This window comes from Berghia stephanieae, chromosome 1, assembly GCF_034508935.2.
Source record: "Berghia stephanieae isolate SIO BIC M18660-M18661 chromosome 1, UCSD_Bste_1.3, whole genome shotgun sequence".
Classification (NCBI taxonomy): domain Eukaryota; kingdom Metazoa; phylum Mollusca; class Gastropoda; order Nudibranchia; family Aeolidiidae; genus Berghia; species Berghia stephanieae.
In genome coordinates this window covers 71,240,171-71,266,594 of record NC_088360.1, presented here as the reverse complement: position 1 = coordinate 71,266,594, position 26,424 = coordinate 71,240,171, and the positions used below count along the sequence as shown (strand labels likewise).

Genomic DNA, 26,424 nt, shown 5'->3' with positions numbered 1-26,424 from the left:
TGGCGTCCCGGTATGCCTTCTCATCATGCTCGTCAGCTGATGCTGAGCGAAGTTTTTCTCTTTACAATCTTGTCTTGTCTTCCAGAAGGCGTAGACTCACAGAAAACAACATCAAAGGACTAGTTTTCCTTTACTAAAATAAGTCTATCGATGCCTCTTTTTTTTGAGTAGTAAAAGAAAACTAGGCCTTTGATGGGTCTGACTGAAAGTGTACGTTTGTGTGTGTGTGTGATTGTCTGAAAGTTTGGGCGCATAAATGATTGTCTGAAAGTTTGGGCGCATAAATCGCTTTACATTGTGTAAATTAATAAATGTAGCCTCCTTAAATGTAATAAATTGTCTTTTATAATATATTTTTTCTGTATCGCGTGTTAGTTTTTACTGGAAACGCTTAGTTCTCCTCGGCAAATTTTGGTCTTTTTGGCAAATTTTAGGTCCCAATTTGGCAAAAAATGCAGATGACAGACTGAGTGTTGACAGTTGTTTTGTTCAAATTTAAAATTGCCCATGATAGTATTTTTCGATTGTTTGCGTCAACTGGCTAATGTTGCAAACCAATTCTTCTAGTAGTGTCTGACTCCCTCAGAGTCAGTGAAACGTACAATAGCAATTGCTTGCTACCCTCTGGATAGGACCCTAGTCTATTGCAAAGCAAAGTACTTTCCACCAGATCAATCAGACCCAGCCACCCAATCACTGCTACTGCTAGGTGAACAGGGAGGTCAGAAAAAATCTTGACCGTTACCAGGATCGATCTTGGTCCCTTTTCTTGTGAAGTGAGTACTCTACAAAATGAGCTAATGGAACTCCTGTTCCTTATGTTTAGTTTTACCCAGTGTCATGTATTTGTTATTCAACCGATAGCAATTACGTGTACTTTTACCTTCTCAAGAGTGCTGATGCCATCAGCTGTGAGCCGGTCCCAAACTGATCCTGTGTACTCATGGACTGGCCTTTCAATACAAGCACTTTGTATGCGGCTAATCTTGTTTTTATATTTTATATTCCTTTTCAGAAAGCCAAAGGCCTTATACTTATACGCTCTGTGATGGTTCCATCTCATGTCTTTACTGAGGGTCACTCCAAGGTATTTGGTGTGGGTGACTGACTCGTACAAGTCTCTCACGAGGAAACGTGACATTAATTATGCATGCATGTTCTGTCACTATAATTTTTGTTTACTTAGTCGTTCAGGATTATCTAACGTTAATGATGCAACATTCAGTTTCACTTGCAAAATAATATTGGACAGCCACGACTGGCTTGTGAAGTCTCCAAAAATTATATCTGTTCACTTTAGGATAAGTAAAATATCCGTAACAAGCGTCCCTTATAGGTCAGTCATCAGCTTGTAAGAGGGAATTCAAACCATATAATAGAACCTCTTCTTTTGAAAAAAATGTTGAAAATGCTATGCCCTAATAAAACATTATGAAAGTAAAAGACCATATGTAGGTCATACTTTCAAAAATCACAGCTCCCCATGTCCAAGTCTCAGATTTGAAAAGCATTAAAGAAAAAATATTGTACAATAATATGACCACTGATTGAATGTGGTTGTCAAAAGTTTAGAAACCCTCAACCAAGGCAGTTTTCTAAACAGATTAAAAGGCAGGAAAACTCATCGGCAACTCAACTTCAAACTTACTTCAAAAGATATGTTCAAACCCCCCTTCCAAGCTAACAGCTACTCTCTTAACGAGTGGAATGACTCAAGACTTTCCCAGTTTGTTTGTTTTTTTACATAGATGCCTAAGTACAATGAGAAAATGCGAGTAAATAGCCTTTAACAAGGACTCAACTTTGTGCTACCCACAGCAGGATTCGAACACCGACCTTATCCGAAGCCCAGTGTCATTCCATAAAGCCACAACACAATAATGTAATTTCACCCACTTGTATGGACAATAAAATAAAATTTAAAAAACAAGGGAGAAAAATACATTTCTTGACTTTTTTTTATTTTGGGTATTTACAGTATGAATGATTGGTTCATAACAAAAACATGAAATAATTGAAAACTTAGTAATCAGTGGCTTGGTAATGTTCTTCATCTATTGTTGAATACACATGGCCTTCACAACTCAAAAATTCAACTGTATCTCTGTGAACAGAATAGAAAATTGCAATTATAAGTAAAAATAGAGAGCTCTAAAGACCCAAGTACAATACTCACTAGATTTCAACACTCTGCAATACGGCATGCTGGAGCTGGGTGACTAAATTTTATCAATGGATGTTGTGCGTTTAGGTAAAATACTCTGTGAAAGTGGTTAAGTAGTTGTGGTAAGGATGATGATAGGTGATAGTTGTAGTAGTATTGGTAGGCATGATGATGTGGTGTTGCAGCAGTAGTGGTGCTACGGATGATGATGTGGTGGTAGTTGTAATAGTAGTAGTCTTGGTAGAGATGATTTGGAGGTGGTTGTAGTAATATTGGTGGTAAAGATGATGATGTGGTGGTTGTAGTAGTGATGGTAGGGATGATGATATGGTGGTGGTTGAAATAGATGTGGTGGTAGTTGTAGTAGTGATGGTATGGATGATGATGTTGTGGTGGTTGTAGGGTTAGTGATGTGGTGGTCGTTAGGGTGATGATTTGGTGGTGGTTATAGGGATGATGATGTGGCAGTAGTTTTAGTGGCGGCGGTAGGAATGAAGATGTGGTGGTGGTTGTAATAGTAGTGATGGTGGTAGGGATGTTGATGCATACCTGCCAACCCATAGTGAAAAAAAAATAGGATACTTCTTAAAAAAATAGGAATCTAGGGAAAAAAATAGGGGTAAGCAATGTTAAGAGGAAAAAACAAACAAAACAAGCTTATCCTAGGCGTGGCGGCGCAAGCATCTATTAACAATTGTTGAGGTGAACTGGCTGACAAATGGTATGAGGTATGAATGTGCCAAGGTGAGGTCTGAATAATTATGTGTAATTGTAAATGACAATCAATCCTTTCCTTCAGTCAGGGAGAAAACAAAACTGATTCTATAAATCATAAAATAATACAGGCAAGCAGGTGGCTTCCACTGATATAAAAAAAAATTTAAAAAAATTGTGAAAATTAATTTTAAAATCTGAGGTTCCCAAAATCCGCCGGGGAGGTAAAATAAAGAAAAAATCGGGGTAAATCCAATTTTATCAGGGTACTTGGTAGGTATGCTGACGTAGAGGTTGTGGTGAGTGTTTTTTATATTCAAAATAAAAAAATTAAAAATTTGATAAAGGAGGAATTGTGATGGGGATGGGCGGAGATAAACCACCATTTAGGCGGAAGATTCTCAGCCCTGAAGACTATATATATGAAAAAAAAAGAAAATAATGATGGAGTAAGATGAAATGACAAACCCCTTGTCATTTCTTATTCAATCAAATGGTAAATACACACCTGATAGCTTTAGGAGCTGCTGAACGAAGATTTTGACATATCTCATCGATGCTACACCCTTGCTCTGAGTGGTTGCTCTTGATAATATTGTAAATCTTTAAAGAGATGTAAAAAATAATTGCGGTTGTTTGTATACTTTAATAATAAATAGGTAAAAAATTTAAAAAAAAAATAAAAACAGTTGTCAGAAAGAATATAATGAGCTACAATTCATTAACTTCACTTCAGTTAAAAATTAAAAACTAAAAAGAAGACAATGAGTTTCAAAATCATGGCAGTTATAAGCTTTTTAAAATTTTGAAAAAGTTAAAAGTGTAAAAAGTTAAAATTTTGCTCACATTTTTTTGAACCATTGAGAAGCTATATCTATTATTCTGTTGATGTTACATCATCAGTTTTTTGTATGTTTGTTTTTATTTATTTATTCATCCATAGAAACTGATATGCAAGCAAATGCTTTCCTTAGTTTTTCAAAATAATTTAGTATTGGAGTGTTTGTTGACTAAGGGAAAACTGGAAACGTCCATATCATATGCCTTTGTTAATTAAACTGAAGCTTCCATTCAATTTAATTATTGTAATTAAAATGGCCAATTGGAAAACTAATATCTTTAGATACACCATAGTGCTAATTACCTGAGTTTGCAATGGGGTTAGTCCCGAGTTTTGGCCTGCGTTTCCTGTATCCATTCCTTCGATGCCCTTGGAATGTGAGGAGGCAATTGGGGCAATCTGTAAATTGTAAATCAGCAAAACTTTCAATTCATAGACACCAATGAAAAATAAGACACAAAGGGACTAATTCAAGTCAAGAATAGGAATTACAACACAGCAACAAACCATCTGTGTGTCTAACACGAGACCCTGCAAAATGTCACACAGATGCAAACATGATATCCTTCCTGAAGGAGACAGGGCCCATATACAACCCCATTTAATCACAGAAACAATTTACAAGAAAAATAAATCATCTCCCACATTTCAGTATCCAGCAAATGATCTCAGTCAGTAGCAATGACTATCCCGCACAAATCTTTGGGCCTCTTTTTCGCTCACGAAGTGCCCGAATTCCCGACAAAATATGGGACGAAGCTGTTTCGTATATGCTATCTTTAAAAATTAATTACGACGCTTTTTATCGATGAATATGACTGAAAGTTGGCACACAGTTAGAAAAAAGGTCATTTTAAATTATGTCAAGCGACAAAACTCGTGCGATTACCAGAAGACCGTTCAAAATAGATTTTTACTCTTTGGAGTAAAATATTTCTAAAACTACCGGGCGTGTAGGTTTTGTCGCTGACAAGGTAATACATGAACATTTCTTCTTTTTGGTTGTAAAATTTCATATGAATATGATGAGTACTTTTCCCGTATTTTACAAAACACCATCCTAATTTGCTTTTCATTCGTAAAAGACAAAGCCATTTTGCCCCCCTACAGCCCGAATCACAAGTTCAAAACGATTTGGCACCAAACTCTGCAGCTGAGCGGGTCGTGGCAAAGCGCTTTCTGATTGGTTGACCTCGTTTTAAAGTTCACGACTAGTCAAAATGTCTGCGCGGTCTAACTGGCAGAGGGGTGTTTATCGTCTGCCATTGCGTTTGGGTTCAATAAACAGCTGATAATTTGACTGTTTAATTTAAAAGAATTTAATAAATTATAATGTTAAAAGTTTTCGATTGCAATATGATCTACAGTCTCAGCATGGGTTTAATTATTGTGTTCCAAGTCAGTAACCTTTGTCCTCTTGTCCAATTTCTCTTTCTCTTTTCCTTCTATATTTCTTTCGTTTATGTACGCAATCTCTCCCCCCCCCCCCCCTCTCTCTCTCTCTCTCTCTCTGTGTGTGTGTGTGTGTTATATACTCATTTCTTAATATATTTCTCTGTGTGTGTGTGTGTGTGTTATACTAATTTCTCTCTCTGTGTGTGTGTGTGTGTGTTATATACCATCCAGCTCTAAAATTATATAAGTTAGAACTCTTCTAATGTTTTCAGCATATTCTCTATCAAATTTACCCTAAAATTGCCAAATTTCAATCTTTTAATCCACTTATAACGCAAGATACAACTAAAGGTCGAAAAAAAATATTTAAAAATGCTGAAAAAGCGTCCCATATTTTCGCGTTTTTTACCTCTTTGCGGGTCATCCAAATAAATGGCACCTTTGAAACTGCTTGTTTATTTATGAATGGATTTTCAAAATTCAAAAACATTTTTACTCAGTGGAGATAGACAAAAATTTTCCTCAAAAAGAGAAAAAAACATTTTTTCATAGTCATTGCTACAGTCAGTGCTTGAGCAAAACCATGTCTTATTAGTCCAGGACAAGGACACAAAACCACAATGGATGATACAGCATAAATAAAAGAGGTGTAATCTAATTGTAAGTCATTTATTTTATCTCTGATAACGACATTTTCGACATTTCAAATATGCAAGTCTGGCTGAAAAAAAATAAAAATTTTTTATACAGAAACGAAAATCCACACGAGTTTCTTGAATCAGGATGGTAATGGCAATTTGTCAATTAGGATGAAAACTTAATGGTCAATCAGTCAAAAAGACATCATACCATAGCTGATAGTCTGGCATCTTTAAAGGTTTTGTTAATGCTAAAAAGCACAATACCAGCAGATAGCTCTTTCCACAGACCAAGCATATTCAAGGGAGACAAACAAAAAAAAAAAAGTGAAGAGTGCTGTACAAATTAAATAGGGAAAATTAAATATTTCTAACCAAACTGCCATGTATTTTATTTGATTTAACCAGGCCAGATTTGTCATAAATTTCACACACTAATCTATAACAATCCTGGCCAAAGAGTGAAACAAACAAATATTTGATGGATTATATTATGACCCCTAACCTGATTCTGTTGTTCACCACTCTTAGCAGCAGCATGTATCACTTCCAGTAAATGACAGGATAGTTCATTCATATCTGTAAGAGCATTGATTTTATGAATATTAACACTTCGTTTCCCTCCAAATGATCGGACACGGCCATTGACACGGACATATGTATTGATAGGAATGACAGTGGAGGACTCTGTCATTGCATCATCTTGCTCACCATCCTGGAAAAATAAGGAAGGATAAAATTGTTCATGAAAGGTGTTTGTTTGTTTTTAACAGCACTTTCAACACCATTTAAGCGCCCTGTGAATGAGAGGATTTGTATTAATTTAGAAGAAAGAGAAGAAAAACGACAATCACTGGTAATCCTAGATTTAATGAGTTTGAATCCAATTGGAAAAATGAATGAGTAATGATAATGATACCCACTAATTTCAAAATCAAACGAACTGATCTCATAGCTGCCAACTTTTCAAAATGCAAAAACTTATTATTATACGCGGTGCGGCGTGGATGCCCAATTCATGTCTTAAAATGGCATATTTATTAATGTACTTAAGTACTAGAATGGTCAGAACTGTAATACTAAGAGAAGCTTACCTTTATCATCATACTGGGTAGGCATAAGTGATGGGGAGGTGGTGTATGGCGAAAATTTTCTCCCAAGATAATTTTTATCAGATTTTCTTCTTCTTTTTTTTTTTTCTGGATTGGCCAAATCGTACTAAGTACGATTTTATCGTACTGGTTGGCAGCTATGTGATCTATGATATTTAATTGAGACTATTGGAAGTCTAATTCTGAATGGGGAACAAATGAATAGAATCCCGTGACTCGTCAGGCTTTAACGTGTGTGCACAGAAAAACAGAACAATTGATACCAGAAGGGAAAATCCCAATCTAATCTATAATAGTTAATCCTTAGTGGGTGGGCATGTTCCCCATTCGGAATTGGACTCCCAAGAGTCTCAATTACTCATCACAGGTTAGTTCGTTTAATTTTGAAACTCCATCTCGTATACCAATTCCGAATTGGGAACAATTGAATATATAAAGTTTGTTAAACTCACTCAAAGATCTACAAAGTGCAGGTTTTGAATCTTAAGTGGTTTGTGGTAAAATCTTTGAAAAGTCGATTCTGTTGACCAATTGACCGTTTTGATGATAACATCAATTTGAACCCCTTTTTGGGCCGCTTTGTTAATTAAAGTTGATCGTGTAGAGTGAGGTTTAAAGATTTGTGTATTAATACCTGCTAAGCACATGGTATTTTTGGTCCAACTACGTAATGTATCCCTAAAAATTGCATCATGAGGAGAGGATATTTGGAAAAAGAGTTGTTGAGATTTTCTTATTCATCTAGTTCTCTGAATGTATTCTTTGAGCAAAGTTTCCGATCCGGAGGAAAAGCTTTCACCATCAAAGTTGATAAATGGCTAAAGGAGTCGATGTCTTAAGAAGACTATGGATATTGAAATTTATTTTGCTCATTTTGACCAAACCTGCAAATCCTTCACATTCCAAAAACGGAATCAGAACCTCAGAAAATAATAATTTGTAATTTTACTCATCACAATCACCACACCGCTCTGGTCGACGCCTTTCATGACATGAAAGCAAAACTGTAGTCCCATTTTTATTCCAGGAGCTGCACTGCAACCACCATCATCTTTATCATCACATTCACCATTACCTCAACCACCACCTTCCTATCATCATCACATCAGCACCACCACCAACTACAAATTTATTATAATCGTAACTATCACTATCACCACCACCAAGACCACTACACTACAGCATTATTATCACCCCCTCCCCCTATCATTATCATTACTTTTGAAAATAAGAATTTAACAGGAAATGGCGGAAAGGAAGAGTGAAATTTAGAATGATCCCACAAAAACCGAAGAGTTGGCAAGTATGGCTTTGACTCATAACTTAGATATTTTTTTTTCAAAATGCAATTTTAGCAGTTATTGGGATATTTTTTTAAACCTATAAATTACACTTAATCTTATTATATTATATGGATATTGATAAAATATCCAAAATTGCACATTTTTCAAGAGTCCGTTAAATTTGCTTCCTTGTGACTCATGGCCCAAAGGTAACTTTTTTTTTCCATTGTGAAAATGAGTTTTCTGATCATCTAATAAACAATTTTTCCCCCAATAAAATATTGTATTTTTTTTCACTTTCACTTGATTTTCAGTAGTTTCAATGATTGCCCAGCATAATGTTTCAACACCATGTCACACATTGCATAGTCTCACAGCTTTAGATAAGAAAATGATCATGGTCATTCTCTCAACACTATGGCCATCGTTTCTTTTTGTAAATCAGAGCAAAAAGGTTGACAAGTGTTTAGCCAAACTTAAAATGTCAAGTAAATTCAAAAAATTTTTAATTAAATGTTTAAAAGTTGTCTGTTGAGTTTATTGATGGCTCTTGGTGGAAACTCTGGCAGACACTGCTTTAGACCTAGGAGTGAAAGACACATGTGTTGCATCATGTTTTTGCAATATAATCATTAATTCTTTCATGCATATTACAAAAACAATCAGAATTTATTAATGTAGTTTTATTAACTCTGCACAACAACATGGTAGGTACTTATTATGATATAGCTAATTAAGAATCACCAAAGTTCAGACCCTTTATTTTAAAATATACCCGATATATACTATATTTTAAAATACGCCTGATTATATATCATCATGGCCAAGAGTGGCACTCATATTTGACAAGTCACCACATCAGTCCAATTAATCTCATTTTATCCAAAGTTCACTGTATTGCATCTTTTACTGAAACCTTAACATAGAAAAGAGAGTATCATATAAATAATCAGTCACTTACATCCCTTGCATTGAAATGCTTGGCTTCAATGGGAGGACCAGTCATATCATCAATAGTATAATCAATCCGAGTGGATGAAGAATTGACAGACTTGATCACACCAACAAAAGTTATCTGAAAATAGGAAAAAATCAGAGGTGACCAGAGTTGTCTAAGTTAATATTCAACTGATTCATTATTATTTTATCTCTTTCATGCAACATATAAAACAATCCTGATTCACTGTCCCGCCAGCAGTGATTGGATCTGGTGATAAAACTATGTGCAGACCTAAATATTCTGAATTAGCCTGAACTTATTTCAAACTCAAATTTGCTTTATACACCACTCTCAATAGCTTTTAGGCCAGCAGAATGCTCAACAAAACCACTTTGAAATTGAGGCAAACAGAACTCAAAATTAGGATTTCAAAAGAAATGCCAACGGTGAATCCGAAAATATAAAATCAATTGTAAAAATGTCCCAGATAGCTCCGTTGGTAGAGCACTCGCTTTACACACAAAGGGACTGAGATCGATTCCGGGCGCAGTCGAGATTCTTTCTGATCCCCCTGTCTACCCAGCAGTGAATGAGTAGCTGGGTCTGTTAGATCTGGTGGACAGTACTTTGCAATAGACAAGCATTCTATTCAAAGGGAGCAAGAAATTTCTATTGTCCATGTCATGCTAAAGAAACTGGGATAAACTCCGGGTCCATGGGCCAAATGACTCTGAAGGACTACATGCTTAGTGGATCCAAAGGATGGACAATGGGCCACACTAAAATAGCATAGTCAGAGCGGAGTGTTCAGCTATTTTAAGATTTTTTTTTAAAGGGACAGAAGAGTGTTGGCGGATTGATTGTTAACCCTCTCGTGTTCAGATTCTTTTTGGGGGAGTAGATAATGAGTTCCCTATATGGCCATGTCAATCATGTAGACATCCTTTGATGATATAAGCCTTCTCTTTGACTTTGATATCTGCAGTCGCCTTTCCGTTTTCTACGGTCGCTCATGGCTAAACTCCGCCCAGAAACGATTTCATAGGTCCGTCCATCACCAAATATCAAACTTTTGTTCTCGTGAGTTCTTAAGTTTTTTGACCGAAGAATGATTGGCTACTGAGCATCTTGACCCTTCAACAATTGGTCGTTCTGGCAGCTCACGTGTCAACAGCCGTCAACAATGAATTGAATCATCGTTGAGGCAGTGGAAGACGGCCATGGAATAGTTGCGTATCGCCACGTTGATGAATATATTATCCAGGCACGGTTGATAGGTAAAAAAGCCAAATTATGTTCTAGTTACATTTGAAACAAACAAAGTATATCACTGATCTCGTCTCTTTGAGATATAAAGAATGATATAAAAATCAAGAAAATCAACCGATAAATAAAAAAGTTGCTAAAAAAAGCTAAAATAAACAAAAGCAATTTTTAAAATCAAATTTATTCGTAAAACAGTTGGTTTTCAACCGATTTTTATGAAACAAAGACCAATGTACTTCTTTTTTCAAGCTTATTTCAGCAATGTGACTTTCAAATTCCTCAGAATTATATTTTTTACTTTTAGATTTTAGCTTTTACTCAATAAGGTGTTATATTCCTTGCATAACAATAGCGTAATACATCGACAGGGAGAAGCGTCTTTGTTTCGACCAGCTGGATAGATAGCCTGTGATTGGTCAAAGACTTTGAGACGCTTGATTCACAATTCTACACGACTGGACGGTGGCGGTCTATCAAAGAGGTGTAACAAATTTATTAACTGACTATTTTTCTTGGTGCTAAAATTACAAAGTAATAATTTCGCATCACAAAAAATAACTCTGAAGTTCCTCTCTCTTTATTACAATAAAATTGATACCTCGAATGACAAAATCGACCCACAAATAAGGGAGTTATAAATTATTCATATTTTTTAAAGTTTACAATAATTGTCTTCAAAGTCAATTTTCATCACCAAAGTCGTAATTTTTTACCGATTTTTACCAAACAAAGTGCAATGTCAATGATTTTCACTCGCAAATAAAATAGGATCCAAATCGCAATTTCTGAAACATAATTTCTTTTCGGTCGGCAAATTTATAAAAATCAAAGCTGAAAACACCCTGCAGCAGTGACAGAGCCTGTCATTTCCTTCACAACGATTGGATTTTACTTACTGAGGCCAGTCTTGACTACCCCACCCATGAATATTATGCCGTTGTCGGTTTTTGTCGGGTTGAATCTTAAAGAGTTAACCAATACTGGTAAGTCGGAATTCCACATATAATCTGAGGATTTTAATTACTTATTACTTATATGCATATTTTTTGTTACAATATATTTTTTTTAATTACTCACTTGGGACAGCTCAAGGTTGCCAGATACAAAAACGTCATCATCTTGTTTAGCTGTTAAAATTTGTGCAATGGTTACTGGGACGATGTTGTTGCTTCTTTTCACACTTCTCTGTCAGTAAAAAAAAAAAAGAAAAAAATTAACAGCCAAAATTATTTTACTCAAAACTGAACTTAACACCTGACCACTGTTTTTGATAATAAATATTGAGAAAAACATTCTCTGTGTTTCACTTCAATAAACTGCCCTTGTATAATATACCATGGAAAAAGAAAATATTACGGTTTACAGGCAAATGACACAAGCCATTTCAAACTGTTCCATATTTGATAGGAAAAAAACAAAAAAAAACACAGATAAAAACAAAACAACAATGTCTTCTTTTAGAAGAAAAATACACAAAAACAACAACAAAAATTAAACATAAATAGCGATTTACTCCGCAATAACACACAGTAAAATTCAAAGTCCTTTACATCACCAATCAGAGAATATAATCATATAAGTGGTTTCATGGTGAAAAGAGAATATTATAACTGACCGACTGAAGTACACCCTCCCCCTTCCATCAGAAAAATTATCAAAATTATATAATTCAAAATGAGGTATTCTAATTCTAAATTTGATGATGATGATGCTACTAAATGATAAAGAACTTATTAATAAAATTAATTTAATACAGAGACGACAACTTTAAATTTGGCTCACAGAGATTTCAGACACCATTCAAAGGAAGTGATGATGACATTGTGGCGGTGGTTGTAGTAGTAGTGGTAGTGATAATGTTGTGGTGTTGGTGGTTGTAGTAGTTGTAGTGATGATGATATGGTGGTGGTGGTAGTAGAGGTAGTGATGATGGTGGTTGCAGTAGTAGTGGTAATGATGATATGCTGGTTGTAGTAGTAGCGGTAGTGATGATGATGTTGTGGTGGTGGTGGTAGTAGTAGTAGAGGTAGTGATTGTAGTAGTAGTGATAGTGATGATGATGTGGTGGTGGTGGTTGTAGTAGCAGTGGTAATGATGATGGTGTGGTAGTGGTGGTTGTTGTGGTAGTAGAGGTAGTGATGACGACGTGGTGGTTGTGGTGGTCGTAGTGATGATAATGTCGTAGAAGTTAGTAGTAGTGGTCGTGATGGTTGTAGTAGTAGCGCTAGTGATGATAATGTGGTGGTTGGAGGGTGGAGCGGGGTATCTTTGTCTTTGAAACAATTTGACCTCACCCGAATTTGACGGAAATTACCTGTAACCCAGAATTTTTTCCGGTGAAACCAGAGTTTTGGCATCACTGTTTAATATCTTTAAATCATGAAAAAAATAGTTAAATCATCACTATCATTAAAAACAATTATATACTAATAATGCTTATATGGTGGTGATTGTAATCGCGGCAGTAATGATGATTATATATGGTTGTGGTAGTAGTGATGAAGATGTAGTGGTTGTGGTAATCGAAGGAAGCAGTGATGATGTGATAGTGGTGCATAGCAGAGGCAGTAGTGATGATGATGATGATTTTGACGACGATGTGGTGGTGGTGGCTGTGGAAGTGAAAATGGGCATTGGTGATAGAAATCAAAATTGGAAAATAGTAGGTTTGAAATGGGAATCAATGTGAAATTCCCATCTATGACTATGATGAAACATTAACATAGATATGGATTATGGTAAAATCATTTTAAATAAAAATTTATGTGAAGTCATAATTCAAGAAAAACGTCATATTTTTAGGGGAATAAAATTACAAAAACGGGAAACTATACTTATACAAACCTACTGCTATAATTCTAGGAGAAAAAAACAAAGGAAAAAAGAAAAAAAAAAACAACCCTTCTAACCTTTTTGTCGTCTGCCTGAGGCGTGTTAAAACCACCTCCCTGGCCAAATCCAGATTGATCGAAGTCTGAAAGAGAAAATAATGAAAAATGTAAGCTGCCCATGCCCAGAGCATCCTGTCCATTTTAACAATATTCGCAGCACTAAGTAACTATACTACCCCACCCACTCCTACTCCTAATCTAATACTAATACTACTAAATTACTAAACTAACGCGCATAGTAATTTCGAATCACAACTTTCTTATGGGCTTTCTTAACTTAATGACTGCTCACTAAAGACTGAACTAAACTGCCGGGTAGTGTAGTAAACGATATAAATATAATGTAAATATATGAATGTAATTTAACCCAGTAACACTAATTAACACACAGACAATGGACAATGACTATCTAGAGAGGTGGGCATTTGGCCAACCAACCTCCGCTGCACGTCCAACTCGCCTTGAGCATGCATTCACATAAAATATAAAGATTTTTTTAAAAAACCTACCTCTGTTTCAAAAACTAGCATCTTTCACCTTTCTAAGAAACATTTTGATTTTTCAGAACTTTAGTTCGTTAAAAAATACCGGCCAATCTGACCCGTTGAGTCGAATGAAAACGAAATTTTGTTGTTTACACGGTTCAAAGGAAATGCCGTAAATAAGCTTTCATGGACTTCCTGTGTTGTTTTTACAGTGTCACGTGACCGTTTTGAGAAATTTGTCGTCTGCTACAAATAATTAGACCGATAGGGGGTAGATATTTTCGTTGGAGCAGAGAAAAAGTGAGTATTATTTCTTGGACTTGTAGAGAGGCCTAGGGTCCACCAGCAGTCAAGTTGATTGAATAAAAGAAAAAAAGGCCTATTTACTGCACTAATGCACCAAATTGCATACCTATCTATGGACACTTTGTTCCGTATCTTTTTCCCAATAAACTTTTTTAAAAACCTGGGGCCAGGGTTGCTAGTTTGGCCTCCTGGTGGCCAAATTTGAGAAATTTGGCCTTTTCCCAAGCCATTTGGCCTCCCAAAATTTGGTTTGGCCACTTGGCCTCCTGTAACCAACTTTTTGGCTTCCTCTGACTTTCCCCGTTATATCGTTTTACTCTGGTACCGGTAAAACTTATTTTATTTGGCAATCTAAATATCTAAATGCAACACGTGCTAACGCCACAGATTGCATTTGCTAATGCTTCTATATATACGAATTTTCCTTATCCTATCTAAATTGTTTAACAAATCTAAAGAGTTTTCGCGAGGCTAAGGTGGGTTTGGTGGTATTTGGGCTCCTGCCGAGGAATCTGGCCTCTTGCTATAGCTAGTTTGGTCTCTTACTCAAAAATGATCTGGCAACCCTGCCTGGCTAGGCGGTACCTTGATAACAGAAACGATACCCACACGATTTCGCGAGGAATTAATCATGAAAACAATTAGGATATAATTTCAACACAACTTTTGAAATTCATCAAGGATTGTCCATTACCGAATGTTTTTTGATAGAAAACAAATGCATCTTCAAATCTAAACTGCTTTTGACGGTAAGCGGTAAGTTTTTTATTTATTTTTCGGTCCAAACGAATGATTTATCCTGGTATAGAAGCTAAGTATTGGTAACACCGGCCCACCTCTCTATCTACTATCTGACTATCTATGACCCCAGTCCAGCCCAAGTGTACTTGTAATATAATAATACATTCTAAAATTTGAAATGAAATCGATGAATGGTAGCCTACCTTGATTATTCCACATTTTGCAATGCTGTGAGACAACAGATTGTCCTTCTGCGCGTTCTTGTATAAAATAAAACGTCAGTCAGTTCGACTTTGCTGACCTGTCAGTCTTTGTGAACAATCAATATCAATAACTCGGCAATTAACAAATGCTTCTATCGAAATAAAATTCAATTTAATCAATAGAGTCGATGCATAACCAATACTTCAAAGATCAAAGACTTTTTCAGTTGTTAGATTGAAGGGAAAAAAATATGATGAATTTACAGTTTGTAGCTAGTTATCGCCAGTTGAAAGGGCGGGAGTAGAAAATAAACAATTTCCGAGTAACCTCCCTTCCTTCAGTTCTTTCCACAGAAGTCGTACTTCGCAATTTATAAACTTTTACAGTAGACGCAACGATATGGATAGACGTCTAATTTTAGAGGAGGCAAAATATTCGTATTAAGTTAGTTAACCCCAAAAGTCAGCAGACGACGTAGTTGATGACGAGGTGTGACAAATAAATGCTAACATTTTAAAACAAAAACAGGCCATTTTATCTATGGAGACCAAATACATGCATACATACATACATGATACATACCGCTGCATACATGCATGCATAGATACATACATGTATATCTATGATACATACACACATACATACATGCATACCACTACATACATACATGAACAAGCATACATATAATATATATGACATACCTTAGCAGGAAAATAAGTCAAATCGATACATAACGTTTGGCGGCTAATCAAAAAGTCAGAGGTTCGATCCCCAGTCGGGGCAGGCTGATTTTTATTTATGGTTTATTTATTTTTTTATTATTTTTTTTAGGGGGGGGGGGGTGTTTCTTTTCTTATCTGTTTTGTTTGGCACTCTTACACACCTTTTCAGATTTTTATTTTACACCAGTGCCTGCTTCTTTATTGGTTACTTTGATATTTTCATCAGAAGAAATGATAGAGTTCTTTACACATTATTTTGTTGAACGATTTGAGGTCGGTACATCAGTCAGTTGTGAATTTGTTGTGAGTGTGCGAGTGTGTTTGTGCGTGTGCGTGCATGTGTGTATTGAGAGAATTGGGGGAGAGGTTCTTAACGTCCAAAGTTGTATGCAGATGACAGTAGCCGTCTTTGATTTCTACCACAAGAGTAGGCTAGGTCATCCGAGCTCACATTCCAATGGCTATGTCAAAGGACAACGTTATAGGTACTCGAGTTCAGGGGTACGAAAATTACGCTAGGTATTCAGTGACAGTTCAAGAGAAAAAAAATGACGTCATGCCGCCATGTTCCGAAAGGTAGGATGAGGTTGTGGCGGAATCCGGAAAAACACTCCTAAATGAACTTTCTGTGTTTTCATTATTTCAATACAAACCGGTTGTGCATTCAGTAGAATGGATTGTGCTTAAATTCTGGATGAGACAATTGTGAAAGACTGTTATATCTGTATCTTGCAATTTTTCAATGGATTAAAACTTCGAGTTGAATAAAGGAAGTTGAAAATACCATCTAACGAAGCAAGTGGAAGTTCAGACTTCAGAACGTCAAAGAAGTAAAAGTAAAAGTGACAACAAAGTAGTCTATAGTAAGTTTTAAGAGATTGCTCGGAAGTTTTCTCACTTGTTAATAGTTAATGATCTCGAGAATAATATCTAGGCTGAATTAATGTTAAAAAGTTTATCCATACCATCCCTCTTACTCTTACTCTTTACTTTAAAATGTTCTCTACTCCTGGACGACACATCCTGCCTGAACTGAACCTGTTGCTTTGCTCAGGCTCATCCTCGTTCATTTTTTGGACATGACATGAACATCATGAGCAGTTTGGGTCTCAGTCCCAGCCCACAGAATGTGAGAAAAAAAGGCAGCTTACCTGAGCTATTTCCTTTACTTTTACTTTTTACCTCCTTTTGATCTAGATTCAAATGGTTCTGATCACTGATGGCTGTCATTATTCCCAGACGCCTGTCTGGGGATAATAAAAATTCGTTATCCCCAGACAGGTGTCTGGGGATAACAAAAATTGGTTGTCCCCAGACACCTGTCTGGGGATACTATCCCCAGACGCATGTAGCAAGTGGGCAGAAAGATTTTATGCAAAATGCCAAACTAGGCGTGAAAAATACCAAATATTCTGGAAAAAATACTAGTGGTTGTGTCCCAAAACAGTTAATATATCAAGTGATATTTAACACAAGATGAAAGTGAATAGTGATCAAATGTCAAATCCAGCTCTTTTAAAAAAAATATTTTAAAGCAAGTGGATCAATGAAATTTCTTTTGTTACTTTGACCTGAAAACGTCAAACTGGCAATTCGACTTTTTATTTTCAACCAGGAAGAAAGTTGTTAATCATCAAATCTGTTCATAGTCCACCAACCATTTAAATTTTCATTACATACCTACCTGTTAACTTTATTGATCATCTCTTGTTACTATAATTTGCTCATTCTGGCCACAATTTTGGGGACGACCGGGAATAATTTTTATGTCGCGGACGAATTCCTAGGCCATGGTGTTGTTCGCCCCAAAGCCCAAAACCCACACCTGTTATTTTCCTGTCTGCTTCGCACAAGACAATACAATTTAGTATCACACGTCCACAAAACTAGATCCAACAACATATTTTTATTCGAATCAGAGATGAAAATAAGTACCAAAACAAGGAAGCAAAAATAGTGGAAATATGTTTAGCTCATATATGAATTTAAAATATTCCGATAGCGGTGTGGATAGGCAGCTCAGTGGGTTAGGCCACCTTTCATTTACTCCTTTTAGCTGCACAGATTCGACCCAGTCGCGACCCGCCCCCCCCCCCCCCCCCACCCCCCCCCCCCCCCCCACACACACCATTTTTTTTTTTACTTTTTCTTTCTTTCTTCCCAATTGATTTTCATTGTTTTCACTTTTGTTCCGAGTTCCGAGCAAGAGTTTTTTTTTAATTTCTCCGATAATATTATTTCATTATTTAATTTGCTCTAGATCTATTATTGTTTTTGTTTTTTTGTTTTGGTCAAATAATAATAATAATAATAATAATAATAATAATAATAATAATAATAATAGTAATAATAATAATAATAATTGTAATATTTGTTATTATTATTACTATTACCATCATAATCATTATTATATTATTATCAATAATAATATTATTTTTATTATTAATACTCTTATCATCATACTATTATTATTATTATTATTATTATTATTATTATTATTATTATTATTGTTATTATTTATTATTATTATTTTATTATTATTATTATTATTATTATAATTGTTATTATTATATATTATTATTATTATTATTATTATTATTATTATTATATATTGTTAACACTATTCCCTGCTCCGAGGGAAATCTCTCTTTTTCTTTTTTTTTTTATATTTTGACCTAAACCTTAGAGTTTTTTGTTTGCTAAACCTTTATGTAAATGTTTCGTTTCTGAGCATGAATTTCTTAAATTGTTTTTATTTTTAAAACAATTATTTTTTTTTTTCTCCTCTATCTGACCATTTGGTCGCTCTCTGAATAATTCTGTTTGTTTGCTTTTTAATTATTTATTCTTTTTAGACACTATTTGAGATCGGAGTGGGGACGAATATATTTGCTAGAAAACAAGAGAGAGAGAGAGAGAGAGAGAGAGAGAGAGAGAGAGAGAGTTTAATAATAAAAAAAAAGAGGTGGGGGAGGATGGATGGGACATTTATCCCTTTCAACGTTCTGTAAAAAGAAGACGGAATTTTAAAAAAAAAAAAAAAAAAAGTGACGTTACCAGGATTTGAACCCACAACGTCGATTATGGTCAAACTTCCAGGGCAGACGACTAAACCATTCGGCCATGACACCCACTTCGAAGTCGACGCATATTGTGTATATGTAGTAACAACTAATTTTAATGTTGGTTAATTTTATGTTTTTATAGATATTTTATTAACTTTCCTTATTTCTATGTGCATCTGGAAACATTCCATGTTCTGGAATGTGGATAATTGTTTAAAAGAGCGGAGTTTCAAATATGCGTCTGGGGATAATGAAAATTCCTTATCCCCAGACAGGTGTCACTGATAGCCTACCTAACTTGTCACTTTCAGAAAGACGTAGCCCTGCCCAGCAGTCCAGCAGACTAATTTTACCGATGTTTTGGTAATCTTTAAGGCTCCCAATCCTTAAATTTCAGGGATGTTTCTCGTCACTTGAAAGAAGTTGAAATGTCATTCATATAATCGTCACCAATTACAATTACAAGTGAACTTTTCAACTATAAATTATAATTATTGTATAATGAAAAGAATGCACCAAAAAATCTCTGTCGTATGATATAGACATAGAGGAGAGGAAACAACGGTGTTGTTAGATTTGAACTCAGTTAAAATTAATGATGATTAAAAACAGAGTGTAACTAATTATTGATTGAAATGCATATTGTGATGAATTAACTTAAAGGGGGAAGGCATGGAATTTGAAATAATAAAGAACATTTCATCATAGTTATAGTCATACGAATATTATATGGTACTTTCACTTAATGTGAACCTAGTTCATATGGGAGACATTCCATTTGCTAGTGCCACTTTAATGCCTATTTGCAAATAGGCTATACAGTTGTTTTTTTTTATTATTGACACATTTCAGGTTTCAATGACTTGAGAGCAATGTAGGATTTCATCAAACATTTTTTTTTGCCATATATGTGCAAAATATAGTATTCAAGTTTTGGGTGATATAAGTTTTAACACTGTGCGTCCTTTAGTCGCTGAGTTATAACGTCATCATTAGTAAAGGGTAATTTTGACATCAATCCTGATTTATTTTGACTTTGTCCGACATGATTCCGGAAAATTTATTTTATTTTACATGTCAAACTATGGATATCAATCTGGAACATTGCCTTGTCACTGTAAAATTCTTTTGTATATGATGTCAGCTTAAGACAAAAATAAGAGAAACGTTTGCTCAGTCACATTACTAATGCTGCAAAAGACATGGGAAGATCTGGAGAGATGCTTGCGGCTTGTCATTCCAAAATGTGGTGGTCATGTGGAGCTTTAGATTGGACAATTGCGCAAACACACGATCACAAGTAAGATATCAGTAAAAACTTTAATAAATTGGGATTAATATGTTGAAAACCAAATTGATTTCATTGCGTGCAGCTGTTCTTGAACTGTTCAAACCTGAAATGTGTCAATGATTGAAAACAAACACACTGTAAATTATGATAAATTTAAAAACGACCATTTCTACTCATGGCATCATAACTCAGCTACCAAAGGATGCACAGTGTTAAAACTTATTGCAATCAAAACTGAAATGAATTCTTCACCTTTGTTGAAAAACCGTTTGATGAAATCTTACATAGCTTTGGAGTTATTCAAATCTGAAATGTGTCAATAATTAAAAAAAAAACATACTGTACACTGATTTGAGTTTTATTTATCCAAGGAACTGGACTGTTAGCATTAATGTTTTATCACATTCTAGTGTTTGAAATTCCTGGGAGACACAATTTGGGCTGACAACTGTGTAAATTGAAATGTAATTAATTTTATAGGTTATAGTGGTAAGAAAGGGTCATGATCTTCACACTGAAATTGATACTTTATCATCTTGATGGGGAGAAAAATTGTCCTCTTTTGTACCAGTATTTAAAAAAACAGCTGGTGCGGATATTCCATTTGTTCGAAAGTTTTGCAAACAGCTTGGTAACCATATTATGTTCTTGATATTAGACGTTTTATATAAACCTGTAAATTTTCAGTTGATTAGTCAAATTAAAAAAGAAAGGGGGGAAAAAACACAAGATTAGTCATGGGTGTATTAGATGCATTATGTTGATTTGTGTGATCGATCAATTGCACAGCGTTTTTTGTTGATCCACATAATGTGCAACGATCACAGAGTTCCCTGTGCTTCCTTAAATTCAAGGACTCCTTGAAAACTGCTTGATTTTGACTTTACTGAGAAGTTCTTGAAAACTCATTAAATTTAATTTTTGATGAAAACCCCTTTTAATTTTGCAGGATCACTACTTTTGCAACCACATCATCATCATCAGTATCACCACCAGTACAACAACCACCACATCATCATCACTACTACTACAACCACTACCACATCGGCATCAATACCACTACTACAGCCACAAGCACCTTTCATCATCATCATCATCATTACTACCCTCACTATTACAACTACCATATCACTATTGCTATCACCACATCCCTACAACCACCACTAGATTATCATCGTCACCACAACTGCAACCTCCACAACCACATCATCATCCTTAACACCACTACAACAACCACAACCACATCACCATCCTTACCACCACTACTACAATAACCACCACAACATCACCATCTCTACCACCTGGGTGGGTTCACGACCTCCCATAGGGGGCAGGGAGGTACTTGCTGTGTCTTCTATACCCTTATACCTTTTTCCGATTGCTTTCTGTCTTTGTCTTGGAGTGAGATTATTTAGTTTTGTCTTGTCCTTGGCTGAGAGGTCAAATGTATAGTTCATAGTTTTTGGGAGATGATATTTTTTTTTCAATGTAAATCATCTCTCTGTTATGTACTGCTATTATTTTATTTTTATTTAACATTTGAGTGTATTCCTCTTAGTGGAATCTTGTGCTGGTCTCTGGATGAGACTTTTAGGTGATCTCAAACTAAGTAATCCGATAGTGTGCTCTTGGAATCTACATCTGTTCCCTATTTAAACCATTCCCCTTTGTCTTACTTTTTCCTTGTCCTTTTAATTGTACATCTAGAATGTTTGTCCTATCCAATTTTCTTCCTTTTTACAGGCGCTGATATTATGACCTAAATGTGTTGCAAGCACTGAATACCCTTAAAAACATACTAAGCATCCCTACCACCACTAATACAACAACCACCACCACATCACTATCCCTATGACCACCACTAGTACAACTACCACCACCAGATCACCATCCCTACCACCACTACTTCAAAAATCACGTTGAAAACTCCTTGAATTTGAAAATGGAATTGCTGTAGGAACCCTGCATAATTTATGTAAAAACAGAAAATCTGAAATAGTGAGTCTGTGCAACAATCACACTTTTTGTAGATGAAAAAATACTTTTAATAGTAATGGACTGACATACAATTCCTCAAGGTCATAAAAGCAACCGATGAGAACCGATGAGAACAACATTTCAATGATATCTTAAATTTTAATGCTTATTTAGGTTCCTAATACTAATAATTGTTGTAATATCACAAACAACAGCAAAGAACCTCTTAAGACTTTGTAAAACACCCCTTCAGTTGACGTTTTCATGGAATTGTCCTGAAGTGGTATTACCAATGTACAGAATGCGTAACACTCAGTGGATCTCAGCACTTTTCGTGAATCCACAGAATGTGCAGCAATCAATCGGAAAGTTACGCATTCTGCACGGCGGTATACTACTACTACTACCACTGCCACCACTATTAATATTATTTTTAGATTGTTGCGCATTCTGTGAATCCACAGAGAAAACTGTGTGATCAATCGATCATGCAAATTGACAGAATGTGTCTTACAAATATATTACGAGGCTTTAAAACAATAATCAGGAAAATTCCACAACGCTACACATAGCACACAGGTCAGTTTTCTTATGATGGATAATTTATAGTGACTATAGCTCTTTTAGATTTTCTTTGTCTGATCACACCCCCATTTAGCTACTTTAAAACATCCTTTGTGAAATTATGTTTTTGCTTTCTAAACCTGTTGTTTTCACAAAAGTAGTCAGTCTTGACTGTTTGGCCAGCGATAAAATTCACTGTTTCCAGCTAACATGTACATACTTATTGGTCATACGATATTTTTTTTTAATTCTGTGTCTGGATTCGTTTAGTGGTTTCTGTCATATGGGTCCAGCTCTTGAAACCATATAGCTGAACAGACAACACCAAGGACCTATACACTTTTAGTTTGGTTGAAAAGGTGATGATGCATTTGATCTTTTAGATCTTAATTAGCTTTGGTAAGGCGGAGCTGGCAACTGAAATTCTGTTGACTTCCTGGGTTGATCAACTATCAGATGTTAGTGTGCACCTAGGTATTTGAAGAGATTACATTTTCTTTTTATCGCCCATCATTACATGCGTTGTCTTGTCCTTTGTACTTTTAACAAGTAACTTGCTCTTTTTCTTTACTAACCTCCATTTTGTGTGCTTCTACTGCCTCCTTCAATCTATTTGTGAGCTCTTTCATTTCTTCATTACTGCCATCTAGAAGGTTGTTGTGATCACCAAATTGGACATTCATGATTGATTTTCCTCCTCAGATGGTGGATAGGAATTCTTGTAATGTGTCATTGAGGATACTCTAAAGGAACAGATTGAAAAGGATTGGGGACAGTAGGCTTCCTTATCCAACTCCAAATGTTGTTTTAAATTGCTGTCCAATGTTGTTGAATAGTACTATTGCCTGGTGTGTCATAGAGCATTTTTATAGTTTGTATAAGGTCTTCCATGCCCATTGGGCGTAAATTATGCCGGAGTTTGTTTGCCAAACTCTTTCACTTTCAAAGGCCTTTTATAAATCTATAAAATTATGAGAGGTCCCTTTGATTTGTTCACCTGTGCTCCTTCCTTGTCATAAACCTGTTTGTTCGTCTGATGGGTGTTCCTCCGTTTCTTTTTTCAAAGGGTTTGGTAACAGCCCTAACATGATTTTGCTAGCGTGGCTGATTAGACTTATTGTCCTTTTGTTCTGATTTTACAAGAGTTGTGTATAATTTGATTTTATCTTTTCTAATCCATGTGTTTAATATTAATGATTTGTTGAGTGTGACTGTCGATGATTTTTTTTTTTCTTCTTTCAATGTATTCCCTTTCTCCAATTAGTGATCCTGTTGTATTAATAAGGCTTTCCATCCATCTTCCTTCCTTAATAGTAATGTTGGTGTTTCTGTAAAACTTATTGGGCATCAGCATCATTTAAATTGACTTATATGAGGCCAATAAAGTCTGAGGCACTAATTACTTTAGTCATTATCCAGGTTTCACTTATTAGAAATTGGATAAATCTAAATCTAATTGTCCTTTTGAACTTCCTTCAATAATCTTTATCAAGGATTGATGGTTGATGATATCAAAGGGAGAAGATATATCCATGGTGACTATTTATATTTTTCTGATAAGAATTTGGCTCGAAACTATTTAAAAATAACGAACATTAACTATTTTTTTTAATGTGCTCTTATACAAAACAGTTATTTTTCAATGTTTCAACAAATTTTGTTGAAGTAAGTTTAAAATATGGTTTAGTGGCTTGAATTCTTCGCTGTAGTTCGTAGGTTTTACAATAATTCTAGTACTGATATCTTGGTTTTTTTAGTATTTTGTAATTTTTATTCAGCAACCACTCCCCTAATGGGTCAAGAATATATTATTATTGTTAGTTGGGAATGTTGGTAGACAATAGGTCTTTGTCTGAGTGTTTTGTTTGTTTTTTTTTTTTTTGTGATCCACTGATCACTGATATTATGCCGTAATGTTTTTCATTTTTATTTTGTTTGTATTTTTCTTTGTTTTCCAGAACTATTGACGTCTCATTTCACACTTTATGTGAGGCTAAATGCCTTGAGGATTTGAAACACAATGGTAATGTCAGATCCTGACTATAAAAAGCGCATTGCTGCCTTAGAAGAGAGACTGAATGATCCCAATTCTGAAGTTTCTATAGATGGACTTTTGGTAAGTTTTGGACTCAAACTTATATGCTTTTTGGTCGATGAAAAAAGTTGATTTCTTTTAATACAGTGGTCATCGTCTATAGATAGATCCAACTAGTCATAATCCACTTTTTGCAATAGCCCGCTACTCTTCAGTTTTTGAATTTTTACCACCAATAAAGATGGGAGAGGAGGATGTGCTGGAGACAAACCAATTCAAATGGGAATAACTGTACATGGGGATGGGAGCAATGAGATGGAGGTTAAGAAGACCCAGGCAGGCTGGAATAATTAGAAGAAGGTAACTACTGGAGATGTGTGACAAACAAATTTCAGCAAAGTTGATGGGAAAATTATATACATCTGTTGTAAGACCAGCAATGTTATATGGTTAGGAGACAGTAGCTATGACAAAGAAACAAGACAAAGAAGTTGAGGTGGCAGAAATGAAGATGTAAAGATGGTCACTTGGCTGGACAAGAAAGGATAAAGTGAGAAATGAAGGGATTCAAAGGTTGACTAAGGTAAAGAATGTATCTATAAAGATGAGAGAAGATGGATTGAAATAGTTTGGACATGTTAAGAGACGGGAGAGGGAATATGTGGGAAAGGAAATATTAGATATACAATTAGCGGGAAAGAGAAAAAAGGGACTAGATGGTTGGATAGGGTAAAGGACGATATGAAAGTTGGGCCTTGAGGAGGATGGTGCAATGATCCAAGATGCATGGAGATGTTGCATTCATTGTGGCAACCCTGCAAAATGTGGGATGAGCTGAATGAAGAAAAATTACCTCACTAATGCCCTACTTCATCCTCTAAATAACCTGCTGTTTTTCACAGAACATATATAACTATATACCACAGATGCATATCTCAATGCTTACAATATAGTCACAAACACATCGTGCAAGTGTAATAAACAGTGAAATTCAAACACATTATACCCTTTTTTGTCCTCCTGGACGAAGTGGCTTGCTTCTGTCAGATTTATTGTAATTGAACGACACAAATCATGTATCCACTCTGTCTCTGATTCCAGTGTATTACACAAAAATTTATAGTTAGATTATTTTCCATACACATGATTGGGGGGAAGAGGTGGGTATGTACATTCAACTAACTAGTTGTCCTTTAATCTTAATTTTTTAAAATTTGAAACACAAAAACAAACTCATTCGTATGCTGATAATATTGTAATCGGGAAGTTTAATTTTAAAATTAATGGGTAAATCTTAGCTTTGTCTTGCCATTTTAGTTTACAATGTTACTCTCCCCCTTCCACCCATGGTTTATTCACCCATTAGCGACTCCGGCTAATAACCTAATTACTTTGTGACCCAAGGGGTGGGTTATTGTTATGTTATATTCTTCTGGTGAAGAGATGATTGGTTGTGAGATTGGATATTTTAGATATTAACTCAAAGAAGATTTAATAACAATGATGCCATTTTTATTGACCGGTAAGGGAGGAACAGGAAGTACAGAATCCCTTGTTTATTATTATTACAAACGTAGATCGTACATTCTGTACTTCATAAAATGATCATTATCATTATTAATACATGTATGAATAAGATACAGTTGAGTTTATACTCAACAGTTATTAGGTGGTACTAGTATATTATGATTTAGATACTTGCTATGTTATAGGGCCTATATCTTTTCCATCTTAGATAGAAGGAAAAGGTGTGACCTGAACTGAGTTTGACTATCTACATCCATATTCCT

The 26,424-nt window shown here is 35.3% G+C and overlaps 2 protein-coding genes across 3 annotated transcripts in view; one reads left to right on the top strand and one right to left on the bottom strand.

Moving 5' to 3' along the window:
• Window positions 1-1,942: 1,942 nt before the first annotated feature.
• Window positions 1,943-17,040, bottom strand: LOC144981051 (replication protein A 32 kDa subunit-B-like). Of its 2 annotated transcripts, none has more exons than XM_078929149.1 (8): window positions 16,854-17,040; window positions 13,263-13,327; window positions 11,431-11,538; window positions 9,109-9,222; window positions 6,258-6,467; window positions 4,023-4,118; window positions 3,387-3,481; window positions 1,943-2,104 (listed from the first exon to the last, which is right to left on the bottom strand). In XM_078929149.1, exons 1-8 carry the CDS (start codon window positions 16,930-16,932, stop codon window positions 2,023-2,025), a joined length of 849 nt encoding a protein of 282 aa, XP_078785275.1. In that variant the 5' UTR covers window positions 16,933-17,040; the 3' UTR covers window positions 1,943-2,022. The 2 variants fall into 2 exon arrangements, with proteins under 2 accessions (XP_078785275.1, XP_078785282.1); XM_078929156.1 differs by lacking the exon at window positions 16,854-17,040 and adding an exon at window positions 14,980-15,254.
• Window positions 15,924-26,424, top strand: part of LOC144981044 (rho-associated protein kinase 2-like) — a 48,889-nt gene continuing 38,388 nt past the window's right edge. The window contains exons 1-2 of the mRNA XM_078929136.1: window positions 15,924-16,565; window positions 24,558-24,715. Coding sequence (XP_078785262.1) covers window positions 24,620-24,715 — 96 coding nt within the window. The 5' untranslated portion in view covers window positions 15,924-16,565; window positions 24,558-24,619. The remainder of the gene's footprint in view (window positions 16,566-24,557; window positions 24,716-26,424) is intronic.